This window comes from Styela clava, chromosome 14, assembly GCF_964204865.1.
Source record: "Styela clava chromosome 14, kaStyClav1.hap1.2, whole genome shotgun sequence".
NCBI classification, from domain to species: Eukaryota; Metazoa; Chordata; class Ascidiacea; order Stolidobranchia; family Styelidae; genus Styela; species Styela clava.
The window spans coordinates 11,508,162-11,526,060 of NC_135263.1; the positions used below are offsets into that span (position 1 = coordinate 11,508,162).

Genomic DNA, 17,899 nt, shown 5'->3' on the forward strand with positions numbered 1-17,899 from the left:
GACATCATTTTTAGGATGGAATCATATTCTACCCATTCATGACATCCAACGATAGTATGCACATCGAGGTTTTCATGGATATTTTTAAATGGCATAGATCGATTGGTCCACGGTCAAATAGATCTGAAACGTTCAACTATCGTGATTTGCAAAATGATTATAATGTTTTTCGAGAAAAGTTTTCATGGTTGTTTAACCGCCTTACTTCTTCTTAGGGTAAACATAAAAACATATTTTTGTATACCTCAAATTATATGCAAATAATCGTCATCCTCTTCCGATGCCATAGCCGTGCGTGTCGTGTGCGGTCAACTTGCAAGAAAATATTTAAGATGGGATTTACATATTCATTCCGAGGGAGAAGGAAACTGATAAGACGGCTTAATCATGTGGCGAACCACTGCCTACATTTTACCAGAACAGCCCCATGTCGATAGATCGCGCGAGAACATACTTTTGTGCATATGTTGCTTTTCAAGAACAGGCTTTTGCCATAATGATATTTGGTGAAAATGGATTATGCAAATATGCAAAGTATGTATTTTTCCAAAAACAAACATCTGTGCGACTCAATTTTGCGACATTATTGTCGAAATTATTCTCATAATTACTCCCGAATATTTCCACTCAAATTTACCCCTTCTTTTAATCACTACTGACATCTAACGATTGTTTGGACCGAGTCATCGACACTGTTTTTGTTTTGGTAAATTGTCTTAGAATCTGAGTTACGTTAACTCAGCTGTAAGTTACCTTCTTGGTTTTCAGTGAGAATTGGGAGACATGGGTAATCATCTTGCTGCAACAGCTCCTTCTCAGATATTGAGCGTGGATAGTTATTTGGGAGATGCAACGGATTATCAATTCGATAAAAGCCTGGGAAGTACACGGTTCATGAAGGTGAGTCATTCTGTCATTAGAAAACTAAAAATAAAATATTATCAATAACTCAATAAGGTCATAGCCATGACTTTCTGACATGAATATTATCATTTTTCAAAGGTTGCAAGGGTCAAGCATCAAGAAGGACTTGCTGTTGTCAAAGTTTTTGCAATTCATGACCCAAACTTAGATTTAGAAACTTACAAACAACATGTTGAAAACATCAGAAGTAAACTCAAACATGCATCTAATTGTTCTCCATTTCAAAATATCATGCTCACAGACAAAGCAGCATTGCTGTTTCGGTAAGCTATTTTGTTATATTTTGCTATGAAGTTTCACATATTTATGAGGTTGTTTGTGTAACCATCGGCTTCTTGTAATTCGTAATAACCTATTATTACCTGCTATAAAAGAATCAAAACATGATTATCAGCCAAAGTATCATGTGAATTCTTTGCTTTGATAAAACTATGGTATAGTTTAGTACCGCATGTATTTCTAGAAGCTATACCTCCACAATTTTTGCATATGTCTGTATGTCATTCCTAACCCCCACCTGACTACGTCATCCAAAGAGTTACAGTGGCGACCATCCAAAACGCTTAGACAATCACCCAAAATCGAGCATGCTACATCGTATACAAAGTCATACTTCTTCATTTTTTTCATCGTGACAATCTTGCCTAGAAGTACTTGTGGCACTAAACTACACTAGACCAAAACTATGCATAACTTTTTATTTTATAAAATAGCATACTTCCATTTTCCAAATTGTAGTAGGCTATTTAAAATATACTGATAATCCAGTTCTAGTTGAGCAATTTTGATATTTAACATCAGAAATATTCGGTTTGTTTTTATCGAGTGAAAATTGCTGTCTAATAACCAAATAACTGATGCTCATTCTGATGAAAAGATGTTTTTGGTAGAATTATAGTAGAATTTAGATATCAATTTTCTAGTTTTATCTCCGAGCCATCAGAAATTGTATGCTGTGTACAGTTTTCGTGAGTGTAGAGATTTGCCAAAACATTTTTTTGATGCTCACCTAGATTTTGAATGTATCATAGATAACTGAACTCCGTTAAATATTTTATATTTTTCTATTTGAGAATGATCCGAGTGAACAATTCCTTGTTAAATTCATTTTCAGACAATTTGTCAAACACAATTTGTATGATCGAATCAGTACAAGGCCTTTCTATAATATGATTGAACGGAAATGGGTGGCGTTTCAACTCCTGTGTGCTCTAAATCAGATGGCAAAACTTGAAATGTGCCACGGAGACATTAAAAGTGAAAATGTAATGATTACTTCATGGAATTGGCTGCTTCTAACCGACTTTGCAAGGTGAGACTAACGTATATCAATTATCGAACCAACGTACTACAACAATAAAATTTAATTTAAATCCATTTTACCTTAAACTGTATATTGCATTAATGTTGTGGTCCGCTGATTTGAATTGTTTATTTTCATTTTCAACCTATTTTCATGTCACTTCCTTCACATGTGATAACTGCGGACTGTTATATTTATTTGGCAAAAACTTGATTTTCACCATTGCCTTTATTTTTATAATGTGTATTAGGTTTTTACGCTAATGTGTTTACTCAAAGCATTGTTTGAGAATATAGACAAGATAGAAGTTTATTATGTATGAGTTGTCAAGTACAATCGCTGCTAAATCTTAAGGTCACTAGTACATATCTTCTTGTGTGTGCTGTTGGCTGTATATTTAGATTCTAATACTTATTTCTTTCTTCTATAATATTAGTTACAAACCAACTTACATTCCTGATGACAATCCAGCTGATTTCAATTATTTCTTCGATACATCTCGACGTAGAGTATGTTACATTGCTCCAGAAAGATTTGTTGAAATGTCACTTGTAACAGAAGATGCAGCAACTAAAGAAACGCAAGGACTTGATCATTCAATGGATATATTTTCTGCTGGATGTGTCATTGCTGAGTTGTTCACAGATGGGACACCGCCTTTCGATTTCTCCCAGTTGTTGGCATTCAGGTAATAGAATATAATTGTAAAAATGAGTACCTTTACAATGTTCATGGAAGGATATATTGCTCTCTTGGAACACTAGTCGTAGTCCATAGGGCAGTGGTTCCCAACCACCGTGAAATGATTATTGGTGTGCCCAAAGAGATTTTATTTTTGAATTTATTTCAAATGATTCCAATTTGGAAGTAGCATATCAATCTACAGATGCGCATTTAAATTTAAAATAGGAAAGAAGATGAGGGTAAACTAAGTGGCTCATGTACGTAGTCATATTGTAACGTAAGCCAAGCACTGAAAACGCTTTTTCACATCGGGTGACGCTGTGAACCTTCTCTGCAACTGTTTATTTACACGATATATTTTACTATATTTTTTTTATCTACTAAGTAAGGTTGGGTGTAACTTTTGTGCAATTTTTTACATATTCAATAAAGCAACTGATTGGACAATGAAACAAAATATGTAGCTGAAAATGTGAAAATGTATTAAATTTAACAACATGCAAAATTTCTGGAATTGTCCTGTAGTGTCACTTGGAATAGCCCACAATCATTTCTTTCTACTATCTTAGGACTCTCAAGGCTAGTAGTAGTTACAAATTCATCCCCCTCTGATATTTGCATTGCTAAAAGCAGGGCAGTTGGAATTGGATTTTCTTCAACCTGAAGTCAAAAATCCGTCATCCAGAAGTCAGAGTTGAAGTCGTTTTTAAATGGCTTAGGATCGAAGTTGAATGAAAATTATACCATATTCTTCTTCCCTGGTTGAAAGAACGACACTCACTTTAACTGAATCATATGACAGAAATATTTTTACCCAGACAAAAGAAGTATTACCCAACTGCATGTTTAGCTAAAATTGACGATCCTCATATCAAATCACTGGTTGAACACATGATTCAGAGAGATCCACGTAAAAGATTTACAGCTGAACAGTACTTGACAAAATGGAAGGTAATTGACTTAATTTGTATCTTTAAACACATGCGCATGAATGGGCCTTCCTTTTTGATTTTCCCCTAGTTGCAACTTTTATCGGCTATTTGGTGAAGCAAATTAAGTGTTACTCTTTTATAAGACATTTTTACACCTTTAAACACATTTGGGATAGAAATCCTATCTTCCCATAAAATTTGTAGATATATGATAATAATTTACTATGCCTTTAAAATTGAAAAAAATTTGCCAATAGACTATAGGTGTGAAAAAAGCTTATTTCTCATAATCTGGAACGATATTCTGATATTTATAATTAGAAACATGGCCTATTGTGGGTAGACAATCGAGATACCTGATCAGTCTATAATCAGACTTGTACTGTCTGCATGGTTTTTCATGGTATTTCATATTTCAGGGCAAAGCATTTCCTGTTGAATTTTATTCTCATTTAAAGAAATACTTGGGTAGATTCTGCGAACCTCCTTTGTTATCTGCTGATCAGACAATAAATACATTACATAGTGATCTATCAACTATTCTTCAGAACCTAGTCGAAAAGGTGAACACTTTTTTTTTTGCTAGCATACTTGAGTTGTTACCTTGCCGGTAAATATGGATTGTTCACAGAGTTTATTCGACAAAATTTAAAATTGGTGGCTGGAGGATTGTTTAAACTATGTTGAGATGTGAAATTAAAGCCTGATCTCAAGGACCCAGTCAATTCCTTGTTTCATGCAATCAGGGGTAAGATATTGGGTATGGTTCGTCAGATTTAAATTTACTAATAGTTGATTGAATTTGGGTATTTATCAGTGAAATAAATCCAATGAAGAATTTCAAGTCTACTCTCAGTAGAGTTTATTCAGTGCAAACTTCAGTGATTTTCCTCATACCAAACATCTTTGCTTATGGAAGTGACTGAAAATATGACAAATATCAGTTTGATCGTCAAGAGTCGAGAATTTCCATCTCATCTTATTTATTCTTTGTACATTATTTTAGCCTGGAACGTCAGAATCTCTCATCATCGTCGCAACAATAGCCTTATCTTGTTTACGCAGACTGAAGTATTGTAATTGTAAACTGAGAGCTCTTGGAATAATCACTGAATTTTCCAAATATCTTTCTTCAATTGATATTCTGGAAAGGTATAGTCATTGAGATTTTACATACAAATATACCTTGATTCTTAAAATTCAAAATTGCTCAAAAAGTCGTATCCCACATTAACAAGATATAACTTTCAGTAGAAATTGACATTTCAGTGAGATGGCTTGAATGACCTATTCGAGAAAATTCCATTTTAAAAAACTTCATTCCAAGGATAATTGGGCAACATATTACTAATGTAAGCCACTCTTTCTACTGGTTGACACTTGCCAGTCCATGTCATTTATGAATGTATTGTCGGTTGGTTTAGGAATCCATTATCACTGACTATGGTAATAATCTCAGATTTATTATGCTTCTTTCCTCATATTTTCGTCCCACAGTCGATTTAAATATGTTTGATTTAGGGGGCTGTGTTAATCTTATAAATGTCTATAAATTTGGCGTTGGAGTCTTCTGATTCTTCAGCCATTCTCAGCACAGTAATTAGTTTTATATTATCAGGTTCAGGTAGCAACAAATTGTTTTTTATAGAACTAATTTTTCATCTTACAGAATTGTTCCATACTTGATGGAATCAATAGAAGATAAGATGCCTCGTGTTCGAGCTGAAGCATTTCATGCTCTTGCAATATGTACTTCATATGTTCATTACGTACCTCAAGCCGAAGTCAATATTTTTTCTGAGTTTATTTTTCCCGGAACATCAGCTTTGGCACAAGATAAAGCTGTGTTAGTCAGGTTAGTTAATATATTTTTCTCATATATATTTACATCTTTAATACAAACTTTCCTTTTTTTTCAGACAAACTTATGCAGAAAACTTGTCACTGCTGGCTGAAACCGCTCTAAGATTTTTAAACAGTTCTAAATTTGATCAAAGCAGTAATTATATTTCCACTGGAAGTAATTATCAACCTGGTTACGATAACCAACTGCAGAATCTACATGAAACTGTTCAGGTTTGTGCAATTATTTGCAATCTGTTAAGCGGTGATCACTTCTTTTTTTATGCCAGAAGAAATTGTATATCCCTTTGTTTTTACTGTGAAATTGTAGTAAATTTATTGCTTTTTTCAGCAAAAACTAGGACGGCTGATATTTGCATACTTTGGTTTCTGGTATTCTTACAAACAATTATTAATATTGATTTTCAATAATCTATGTAGATCACATTACGGCAACATCATTTGCTCTACCTTACAATTGAATTTGCCATTGAATATTTGAACCATCATGTCAACCCTATAAATTCAAGCGATATTTAAAATAATTTGAATTATATTTTCGAAAAATAATTAACTTTCATTTAAACAGGCAAAATTTTTATTTAGGAAAGCGTTCAGGCTCTTTTCAGTGACAATGACAGTACTGTTCGACAATGTTTACTAGAACACTCTGTTGCGAAGCTTTGTAATTTCTTCGGTCGGCAAAGATGCAACGATGTCATTTTGAGTCACATGATTACTTTTCTCAACGATAAACAAGATTGGCAATTGCGATCTGCATTTTTTGACAGTCTCGTACAGGTTGCAATGTATATCGGATGGCAATGTACTGTTATACTGAAACCGCTGTTACAACAAGGTACGGTAGTTTTTATTGCTTATTGAAGATGGAGTGGACATATTGTTTGGTTTGTTAAACCGTAATTCTTGGGGTGATTATGGTTGTTCTTTTTGCGGAAAAAATGGTACTCCCGCAGTGTACCAGGTTAGGGTTAGGCCATAATTTTTATTCCGATTTTCCTTATTTTAGTTCTATTACGGGTTCGGGGACTGTCTGTGTTAGCCAAGTGAATATACCCCTGCCCATAGGTTTCAGTCTTTTCACACAACTTGTTAAACTTGATGGTTTAGTGTTTGTTAAACGATACTCAAGTTACTATGGAAATTATTTTTTTATATCTAATTAAAAGCTTTTTTTAATAGGAAGCAGTTCTATGTTGACAACTTGTGTAATACGTAACTAGATCATAATAGATGGAAATTTTGGTCTGCTTTTTTGGTGTGATCTTAGACTAATTTACGATATAGGAAATGTCATTACTATTTTTTTACCTTTTCAGGTCTGAATGACAGTGAAGAATTTGTGATTGGTCAAACACTGAATGCTTTAACATCTCTGACTAAAGTTAAATTATTATCGAAACAAATGACGTTTGAGTTACTGCGTGAAACAATTCCATTGCTTCAACATCCTTGCAAATGGATTCGATTTGTGAGTATGAATCACTACAGGGTTTTTATTATCCATCTCACTGAGAAGTGTTTTTATATTGCCAATTGAAGGTTGAGTTTCAGATTGGATTTTTTACTGTACATCGAATAGGATTTACATATTTATCCCAGGGAAAACAGTACTCCCGAAGTATGTGAAGTTCACATTGTGAACCAAGATGGCTTACACTGGAATATAGTATGTGTACCACGTTAGGGTCAGGCCATAATTTTATTCCAATTTTCTTCATTTTAGTTCTATTACGAGTTCGGGGACTAGCTAAGTGGCTCCCGTTAGTCCCGTAGTATTTGTACCCAAAATTATGGCCTAACCCTACCCTGGTACACACCGAGGTCCGCCATCTTGATTCACATACTTCAGGTGTACCGGGAAAACGGCCCAATCATATGGCAAATCATTCTGATCAATCTGAATGTTCTGATTATTTCATTATATGAGAAAAATAACAATTTATTACAAATCCCAAGAAATTTGTATTTCAAATGTTGTCAAAGTAAAGCATAAAGTCGCATTATCCATTTACACTAAGCACAATTTGATGAGTACCTGTTTTACAGAACACTGTTGGTTTCATATCTGCAAGTTCTAAATCAATGAATATTGTTGATCTACATTGTCATGTACTGCCAAAACTTGATGCATATTTAACAGATCCCATTATCCAGGTACCTGATATTTTTTACTTTCTTTTACATCAACCATCCAGTTTGATTCACTTCAAGTTGTGTTTATATGATATTCAAGGCATTCAAAATATGTTCAAATTGTAGAATTTAGGATATTCCATATTACTCTTTTTGTGTGCCAAAATGGCCTACTTTTAATTCCCGAAATCTGTAGAATTAGAAAACCAATCAATTCTAACTTTCCCAAATTTCCAAATTAAAATCAAGATATGAATACACACTAGCTTCTGTGCATTCTTTTTTAAACATAACCCAATTTAGAATGTATTCAATGTTCCATGTTCAAAAATGTTACTTTTATAAAAATGTATTGAATAGTAAACTATTTGGTTTTGGCTTTCCCTACAGTAGGGAACTTACTCCAGGCTTCTTTTTTGATTTTGCATTTTCAAGCTGAATTAGAACCTACAAAGGAACCTCACTTACAGCATTCCCTAAAATTACTTTCAGCCTGACAGTGAATCTAGTTTATTATCAGTTCTTAAACCTGGTGTTCAAAGACAGTTGTATGAACTTGTACTTTCATCCTCTCACATCGGAACATTTCTAAATCACCTGCAAGCTAGAAAAATGCAAAGGTATATTAACTTAACTATAACTAGAAGAATATGGTGCTTTTTTACGATCATTTTTTAGACATGCGACTCTAATTTTACTTCCTGGCCACAGGAACACCTCAGATGACAGTTGGTAGAAGATTTAAATTCTCAATTGCCTCGTTCATACAATTCACTTTGGTAGTTCTTACACCATAGATATTTGTATTTGAGACCTCATTTATTATATGTCAGTGTCACCCATATATATTATTGTAAATCTTCACTGAAAGTGTTTTATCACTGTTATACCTAAGCTCACATTAACATACCATCCCAGTTTGATTCAGCATCCAATTTGTGTTTAAGGCCTTAACTACAAAATTATTTTTATAAATTGTGTTTTTCATGCTTCAGACATTCATATCGTAAAGGTGAAGAAGTAATCTATGATGATGTACCAGAAGGTATTGTTTCACAAACATTCCATAAACTAAAATCTCACGTAAGTTGAATCACTTTAAAGATTAATTCAAAGATTTTTGGTGATTCTAATTTAGCTACTGACTTTTCCACTGGGGGGAAGTTTAGAAATTATTCGGAATATACTTCACGATTCATAAAACTTTTCATCATACTTATCAAGCAGTTTGATTTTGTCAGTTTCATCATGATATTAGACAGCCAGTAGTGTATTTTTTCACATGCACATGGTACAAACATAATTAAGAAAGATGAAAAAAATGCATTTCATTGTGAAGGGAAACTCGATAAACCAATGATGGTTATCGAACAGCATCACCTATGAGGAAGTTAGTCTAACATTAAATCATACTTAGGAGAGAGTCGAAATAGAATACCAACAAAAGCCAGACTTTGAGATACATTTAAACGACCTGATATTCCGGTGTCACTCTTGTTGATGGAAGAAAAAGACTCCAAACATGACAGGCGCAGTAACCATGGCAACCGCAGTTCATAGAGTAACAAACTAAAGGGTGGTTATTCCATGGCTGCAGTTACAAATTATGATTTAACCTACTTATAATGACGATTGGGGAACTAAATGAGAATAACTGGCAGTCTGATAAGCAGAGTGTACAAAGTATCCACAAAGCTAGGGATTGGATTTTTTAAACAAAATTTGTTTGATAACTACATGGATACCTATGATAGTCAAAAGGACCTGGCGGCACGATCAGTATGTGTAACATTTTTCAGCATTGTTTTTATTTCAATGTATTTCAGGGTTTAGAACATGAAGATGAAGAAAAATTGTTGAATTTGTGTGAATTTTTACAAAGACAAAGTCGACATCGAGCAACGCTAGCTGGTATTAATACAATCGATTCCAATAGTTTTCATTCCAAGATGACACAGATGGGTCAACTAGATGTTGCATTACTAGGTTTGTTCCAAGTTGTATTAATTAAGCGTAGCGTTTTATTATAGTCATAGGTGTTGATACTCTTGTTAGAAATATCTATAAAATTTAGACTGTTGGTTGTAATGTTACTCAAATATGTATGCAAACTTTTGCTTCAGATTTTTTTTTTCCTGGTGAATCTTATTTATATTTCAAGAATGTATTCATTAGATGTTTTCTTCTAGTATTTTTTTATCCGAGTTTTTAGTACTCATATTCTAATCATGAGAACAATCTCCTAACTTCAATCCCTAACTCGTTAATATATTGCGTGAGACAAACTATTGTCTTTGGTCGTTGTCTGACTTTCAGACTTTCAACGGCTTTGACTTTTAATTGAAGTGAAATTTTCCAACAGAAACTAAAAACGTTAACTATGCGCATACTTTGCACTTAGAGTAGGCTTGCACAGTCCAAAGTTTTTGTGGTTAAAATTTGGGTTTTGATTAGTCAATTACTCGGAGATTGAGTAATTTTTTTCAAATGACTTATAGTCCAACTCGGCCAATTTTAAACCCAGCTTACATAACTAGGGCCAGAGTTTTAGGCTTTTAAACTACCATGACTAGGCCACCACCACAATAACTACTCAATCTCCATTTTTCTTACTCAGGGGAGGTTACAAGAAGGCATGCTGAATTAGTGAAACCAGCTGATGAAATCAGTGCAAAACAAAGTAAGAAAACACCTGTGAGAAAGAAACCTGCTCAAGATGAAACCTTCCAGGTAGGTTAGGGTTTTTATTTACACAAGGTATTTTCAAAATGAAAAAACTTGAATATTCCAATTGGATTCAATATTCGAATATATTCAAAACTGGTTATAATCAAAATTCTACACTTTGATTTATAGAAAAACTTGATCATTCATTCGAAAACTTGACCCCATATCATCAAACCAAAAACCAGCTCATTTAAGTTCTTATTGTCGTAGAAAGTACTGTAGTGATATAAAAAAAACGATGTTTGCCCTGTCTCTAAATGCTGGTTTGTGTATCCCATTAGTTGACTGTCAAATACTTGTAATTTAAAGATTTATTCTTCATCATTCTTGGCTGATAATGATGAAAATTGCGTAATTAATTTTGAATTCAGAGGCTACTTCATTCTGTATAAAATATTTATTTTTATTTTGTTCCTTCCCCGATCCAAACTCGATAAAAATTCATGCGTTTAATATGAACAACAGAGTGGAATGAATGAAGAATGGAAGAGTATGTTTGGTGAAAACGCTCGTCCTGCAACAGAAAATACAGGAAAGAAGAAAGCAGAGCTAAAAAAACAAAATTTAGCAGATGCTCCCATTTCTATGTCACAGGTTTGATTTATCATTACCAAGTCAAGACAGCACTAACTAAGCACTAAGTCAGCACTAACCTATGAAAACTTAGCAATAGTACTCGCATTCATAGATGTCAAAAAAGTAATAGATTATTCAAATACTTGGAATTATAGTTATTTGTTATGGTAGATTTTTCATTTTGGGAATAATTCATGTTAATTTCATTGAAAAGTTTGTCATTTAATCGGGACTAAAGTCTTTCATGATACTCTATATATGTAAAAATAGAGATCAGTTGAAACAAATGATATCTCAACTTTTCTGCTTTACTAACTTTTATTTATAACTGTTAAATTTTGTTTGTCTGAGGAAGTCTGACTTTGGTCAGGCAGCTAACTTACAGAAATATATTTTTGATAGTGTGACTTTTGAATATCTTAGAATCATAATCATTAATGGATTATTTTTAGTTGGAAGGTGTTCCAGTACCGGCTATAAAACAGGCAAAAGTGAAGCCACCAAATATTCAGCTAAAATATACAAGTTGCAAACTGAATCTCAGAAAGTTAGTTCATCATAAAAGAAATATGTACCTGGAAGATGTGAAACAAAGGTAGATTGGTTTGAAATTAAAATTGTTCAATTTTTCTACCGCCATGCATACATTTTAGAATTTCTTATTCACTATCCACATACAAACTGTAATGTAACTGTGTTCTTGCTTGTTGGCTTGTTGAATGTACATTTCGACCAGGGATGTGTAAAATAAATCGAATATTAAAATTATTTCGGAATTTTTCATGCTTTATATAGTAACTTATTGATTGGAATAAATGAAAACATTTTATTTTAAAATTGAAAATTTTGAGTAAATAAACTATCAAGGGCACACAAAAAATATTTTTTATGAAACCGTAAAGAATGCTGAAAGTTGAATAGAAGTTGTATTTTTCGATATATGCTAAATACAAATCCCTATGAAATTACCTAATTTCAACCGTTTCAACCGTTTTTCTAAACTTTCAGTGTCATCCAAGCATCAGTACACTTTTTTGCCGATTCAATTTTTACCACTTATCCTATTTTCTTCATTGATTTATCAAGGGAATTGGAAGAGAGCATTTCCAACAGTAGCATCATACCTGAAGTATGGAGACCTCGTGGTCAGTTGATTGCACATATGGTTGAGCACCATGGACCAATTCACCGTATTGCGGTCAGTCCTTCCAATGACCATTTTGCCACTGTATCTTCCGACAAAACATTGAAATTATGGGATTGTGAAAAACTTGCTGGGAAAGCTGTCATAAACCAATCTAAAGCGACATATGGAAGGCTAGGTAAGTTTCAATAGGGTTTCCCATTTGCTATTTAAATATCACCTCCAATTTGTATAAAATTATGATTAATATATTTACTGTATTTACCGGCTAATAAGTCTAACTGGCAAATAAGAGATGTATATTTTTAGCACTCAAAAAGAGGGTTTTTCCATATAGCCGTCCAATAAGACGGGGTAGAAAACTTGCTTCTCTGTTGGTCGGCTAAACACTATGGCTAAAAATTTTATATGGTTAGAAAGAAGTACTTGGAACCAGCTCCTGCTTATTTGGTAGAATCATACTCCCAGAATTAACTATTCTCAAAAATAAAGGCGGTAATCATTTTGAATAACATATAATTTTATATGGTTAGAACCAGATCATGTTCGTTTGGTAGAATCGTACTTACAGAATTAACAGAATTAATATTTCTTCAACAATGAAGCGGTAGGCTTTCGTGTCCACATATCTGGAACTGGTTAGTTCATGGTTTCCCAAACATTTCAAACTCGCAACACCTTCACTTCTGTAATATAAATTACGTTGTTTTAGAAAGAAATTTTACTTTAACAACATTGAACTTCGCAGAGAAAAAGATGATAAAAGATTTGAATCTAGCGAATCGAACTTCTCTTTCAGCGTTAAGTGAAACCGATTTAATCCTTTTCATATAAATTCTAAACGCGGACAGACGAGAAGGAATTTTTAAGAAATGGGTAGTGCTCTCGGAATATTGTGTGATTGCTGGTGTGTCGCGTAAGTTCGAAACCAGTTAATTCTATTCACATGGTAAAATTACGCACTGGTTTGGGTGTTTCAAATCCATGTTCATATATGCACAATTTTATACTTTATTACATATTTTAGGTAAAAAACTATATCGCGTCACATTTTGCGGCGATGACAAAGTTGTCTGTTCAACGGAGAGTGGAGGAATTCATTGCATTGATATTGAAACATTGACGTCAAGGACAGCGGCAAACGCATCTGAGAATGTTTTTTCACCGAACATGAATGACATGAGCAGAGTAATGGATATAACTGCTTTTTACAAATGTGAGGTTTTCTATATTATATTTGGAAATTGATAGTTTAATTGGATGAACTGGTAGATACTAGGTTACAGCTACTCCAGGTAGTAATATTCAGCTGCAGTTCGACATCTTTTCTTGGAAACATTATGAAATCCTAAGTTTACATTCCCAGCCTCCCAAATATAGTAGAACGTCTCTTATTATCATTTCTTATAAAGCTTTGTTTGTAGTGTAGATGTGAAAACACCTGCATTTTTTGGAACTATGTAACATTCCTGATTTAACATTGTAAAAATGTGAATATTTCAATATACTTGAATAATAAAAATTTCATGAAAGTCTTTCAGACTTAAACCGAGTGTTTATTATACACAGCACCCGTTATTGTTTGCATCACTGCCCATGGAAGTATAGATATCTGGGACATGAGGGAGAAAAGCTTGTCTTGCACCCTGCAGCATGATTTGCATGATGGTCTAATGACATCATTGGTGGTCGATCCAAAGCAGCATTGGTTATGTGTGGCAACTGTCAGGTGAGTTATTACTGTATTGTTATAGAATATATATATTGAGAATGTTCACTAATTCGTTTTGGGACATGGGTTTATTGAGAATATTTATCTAGTAGTGGAAACTACGTAAGTGTGAAAACCATAGCAAGATATTGTCTTTGCGATGATCTGTAAATAAAAGTGGTCATATTTTTTTGTCAGCCATATTTTGCGCAATTAGAACTTTTTCTAGAAAGTGGCAGTTGGAAAAGTTGTGTTCTAGTAGCGATGTACACTGTTGAGTATTGATTACACATAAAATATTTCATACTTGTTAATAATATTTTGCTCTGACTATATCTTTACAGTGGAAAGCACATTTGCTGGGACTTGAGATTTTGTTTGCCAATTACCCATGTTACTCACCCATCAGCAGCTGGTGTACGAAGAATGGCAATTCACCCTTCCCAGCCATCCTGTGTGATATCTGCTGTTACAGGAAATAATGAAGTTACTTTGTGGGATCTTGAAACTTCCTCACGAAACATGACATTGTGGGCAAGTACGGCACCTGCCATGTCATTGCGGCAGGTATGTTATAAATAGGTAATCTGTCTGAAAAGAGCAAAAATTGTAAAATGGAAAAAGGTGACTTGGCCAATTAGGTAAAATAACTTTTCACAGCCACAAAAAAATCTTAACTTAAAGAATTACAGTTATTTACGGAAGAGTTCGGTAAACCCCAATAGTTAAATTTTTCTTTCGACCAATCTAAGTCTAATTTTCAGTAATTACCAACGCTTTCTTGGAATATACCGTATACTAAATTCCCATTGGTTAAATTTTGTCATCTTCTATTGCAATTGTCATTAGTGCTAGACATCCAAAGTTATTTTGATTTTCCAACTACTGAGTATTTCACTTCATTCACTTCAAGTATTTAAAATTATTTAACACTTTCTGACATCAATCATATTAAAATTATTTCAGAAAAGCCAGGATTCTGTTAATGGATTACTTGTTACGCAACATGAAAATGATGTTAATATATATACTGCAGGAACAGATTCTGTTATAAGGTGAACATTGATTTTTCATGCATTATTTCTCGATTCTTGATTAAAATATTAATAATAATTACCGTAATAAATATGATTTCTGCTGTTCATGACTATTTCATTATTATGATCCGTAAACTTTAAGACGTGTACAAGGCTACATAAATATGATTGTCAATTGCAATTTTTTTTGAATGGGAGAAACAAATAAGAGTACTTGAAGGGTATTATAGCATTTGTATGTGGTTACTTAACTTGATCCAATGCAGATATAGAAAGCCACATTACGTTTTCAGTGGCATGGTAGTAAATTCTTACATGACCGACACTCACGTGATCAACATTTTTTTCAATGCAATTTTGCGGCATTTGCACTAAGACATAATCTCGTACGCTTTTTTCAACACCATTTTGCTCTATTCTTGAATGATCTACTGAAAACCAGACATTTTCTGGCCTAATCCTTCCACTAAATGAAACAAACGAGATAAATAAAAATGTGCGCTTATAAGATGCCTATATGTAGTGCTTCACAGCATTCTAAAATATATCTACACACAGTGTCGCTTGAGATTTCAACATCATTCATAGCTGCTAGCAATTCATGGAATCATGATTTAAGTATTTGTACTCCTCTGTGTGAGGTCCCACCATCAAGTACAAATTGTAATAATGCCTTCTTTTTTGGAAATGTATTATTAAATTTCCTAATAGTGCTAATGTAGTTTTTATTTCCCAATTTGTTTTTAGATTGTGGGACATGAACAAACCAGTAAATTCCAAAATATTGTCTGAACCTTCTCATCAGTCAACAACATCTGTTAGTTATGATTTGAGAAGAGTTGAAGGAACAGATGTCATTCAGGTTCGCTATTATTGCTAATATTATACTGATTATCGTTATTAACCGGAGTAATACAGCACTTTAGTTATGGTTTGATTGAATGCAAGGCATATCACAATTATTTTAAAGTCCATTTTATTATTTATGCAAAAACATCAAGTTATTTTTCAATTATGGTTAAAGTCAAGTCGTCTCAAGTAAAATAGATTTCTTTAAAGTAAAATATGACACTTTTGAGGTATAATTCAGAAATATTCATCATGTGGTCTGTAGCAGAGTCTGTAGTCGAGTCAATCTCTGTGTTATCATCAGCAGTTAGCTGAGTATGAGTTAGTTCGTTTAAAAAGCTCAATGCTTTAATAAATGACGTCTCAAATCGATTCATCAACTAGACCCTCCCCATCATTCTCAGTAGTTTTGCCGGTGTGGCGCATCTTGCAAAGCATTAGGAATACGCTCGCCACCGCACCTCTGGTTACTCTGTGTGAGTTCACTGGTTCGATTACCATGCGGGGTGAATTATGTGCAGGAGGATTGCTGAACTCTGTAGAGTGGTTCATGTAGCCACTGGTCAGTTACAGCTTCTTCCGCCAAGTCCATGCAGAAAACAAATAACTGGCTAACTAATCCCATACCCGACATCGCGGCATGGATGGGTAACCGGATAAGATGCGTGGTTCACCATATAATATATCATCTTCTTCTCCTCCGGGATAAATATTAAATCCTATTCTATCCTAGTAGATTTATTTTTGCATAAGAATATTTTTTAGATATCCTTTGTTTTTAGGAACATGTAACCAAAGCAAAAAGCGCTGGAGGTTCTACGGCATCAGCAGCAGAATCTGGACCTGAGCTTCGCAGTAATGGCGTTGAAACTTGTCATCGTGACGTGATTACAGACATGGCAATGTTCAGAGTGAATCAAACAATGCTTGTGTCTGCATCTCGTGATGGTGTTGTAAAGATATGGAAGTGATTGCAATGATTTCTTAACTTGGCATTTGAACTGTGGTGTTCTTTACATACATTATAGAACTGAGAATAAAGAGTTGAAAGAAGCCCATGTTCCTAAATGCTGTTTAATAATCAGCAGTTATAATGACTGTAAGTTTTCACTTAAATAAGAAATCAGAAATTAATACCATGCGATACTAAATTATCCATAATAATATTCCCGTTGGTCAGCAATTTATTGCAGGTATGGGCTATTATCCAGCTTAATTTTGGCTATGTTGTGTTTGTATATTGACATTATGTTGTTGCGATTTTCATGATTCTCTGAATTAGTGCAATATTATTATTTTAATCCAAAACGTTGATTTAGTGTACTTTTTCTCGAGAATACATTATTGTACCTTATGCCAGTTATTGTATACCACTATTCTGTAGCGTTTGTAGATTAGGCTTGCATGAGCCGAGCGCAAATACTTGGAAACGCTCTTGAGCGTTGGGTACGAAGCGAACCAGCCTTGATATCTATTCGTAGCATCGAACTAATTGGGAATAACAGTTATTCAAATCGGTAGGTGACTCTGTTAATTTTGAAAGTTGTGTATTAATAAAGCGTGAATTTAAACTATGCTAAATAGTAGGCAATTAAATTTCAGTTACATAGTTTGTAATGGCTCCTTCGTTTCCTCACAAAAATAGATTAAAAGAGTATTAACATTTGTCAAGCGGAAAACAGATTATAAATCGACATATGTGTTTGTCCATACTCTTTGAAGTGGCGAACATATTTGTAAGACGCTTATATTTGGTGGAGAACCATGATTTTTGGCTATTATTCATAATTTATTGCCATTGATGAGTTCTTTATGGTGGTATTCTGGGGGCTTAATTGATGGATCTACTTTCAGCCCCTAAATCAGTCCTTGAGTTGGCAAACTGCAAGTGTAAGAAAATTAGGCGTCAAAATAATTTAGCATGTCTGCCAAAAACAACCTAAGTTGCGGAGTAAACTTCTAATGGGAAAAGTCCAAGTTCCAGAATGAGGATTTCGGAAGCAATTCAGAGGA

At 33.8% G+C, this 17,899-nt stretch overlaps 1 protein-coding gene across 1 annotated transcript; it reads left to right on the plus strand.

Annotated features, from left to right (window-relative positions):
- The first annotated feature begins 708 nt into the window (after positions 1-708).
- Positions 709-17,240, plus strand: LOC120340981 (phosphoinositide 3-kinase regulatory subunit 4-like). The gene is made up of 25 exons (XM_039409388.2): positions 709-900; positions 1,003-1,187; positions 2,039-2,236; positions 2,664-2,915; positions 3,730-3,862; positions 4,263-4,406; positions 4,850-4,995; positions 5,513-5,698; positions 5,763-5,919; positions 6,292-6,544; positions 7,026-7,177; positions 7,756-7,863; positions 8,335-8,462; positions 8,838-8,925; positions 9,669-9,828; positions 10,460-10,572; positions 11,035-11,163; positions 11,598-11,740; positions 12,232-12,467; positions 13,317-13,505; positions 13,859-14,018; positions 14,345-14,567; positions 14,967-15,055; positions 15,785-15,899; positions 16,669-17,240. The coding sequence occupies exons 1-25, from the start codon at positions 784-786 to the stop codon at positions 16,855-16,857; spliced, it is 3,993 nt and encodes a 1,330-aa protein (XP_039265322.2). The 5' UTR covers positions 709-783; the 3' UTR covers positions 16,858-17,240.
- The last annotated feature ends 659 nt before the right edge of the window (positions 17,241-17,899 follow it).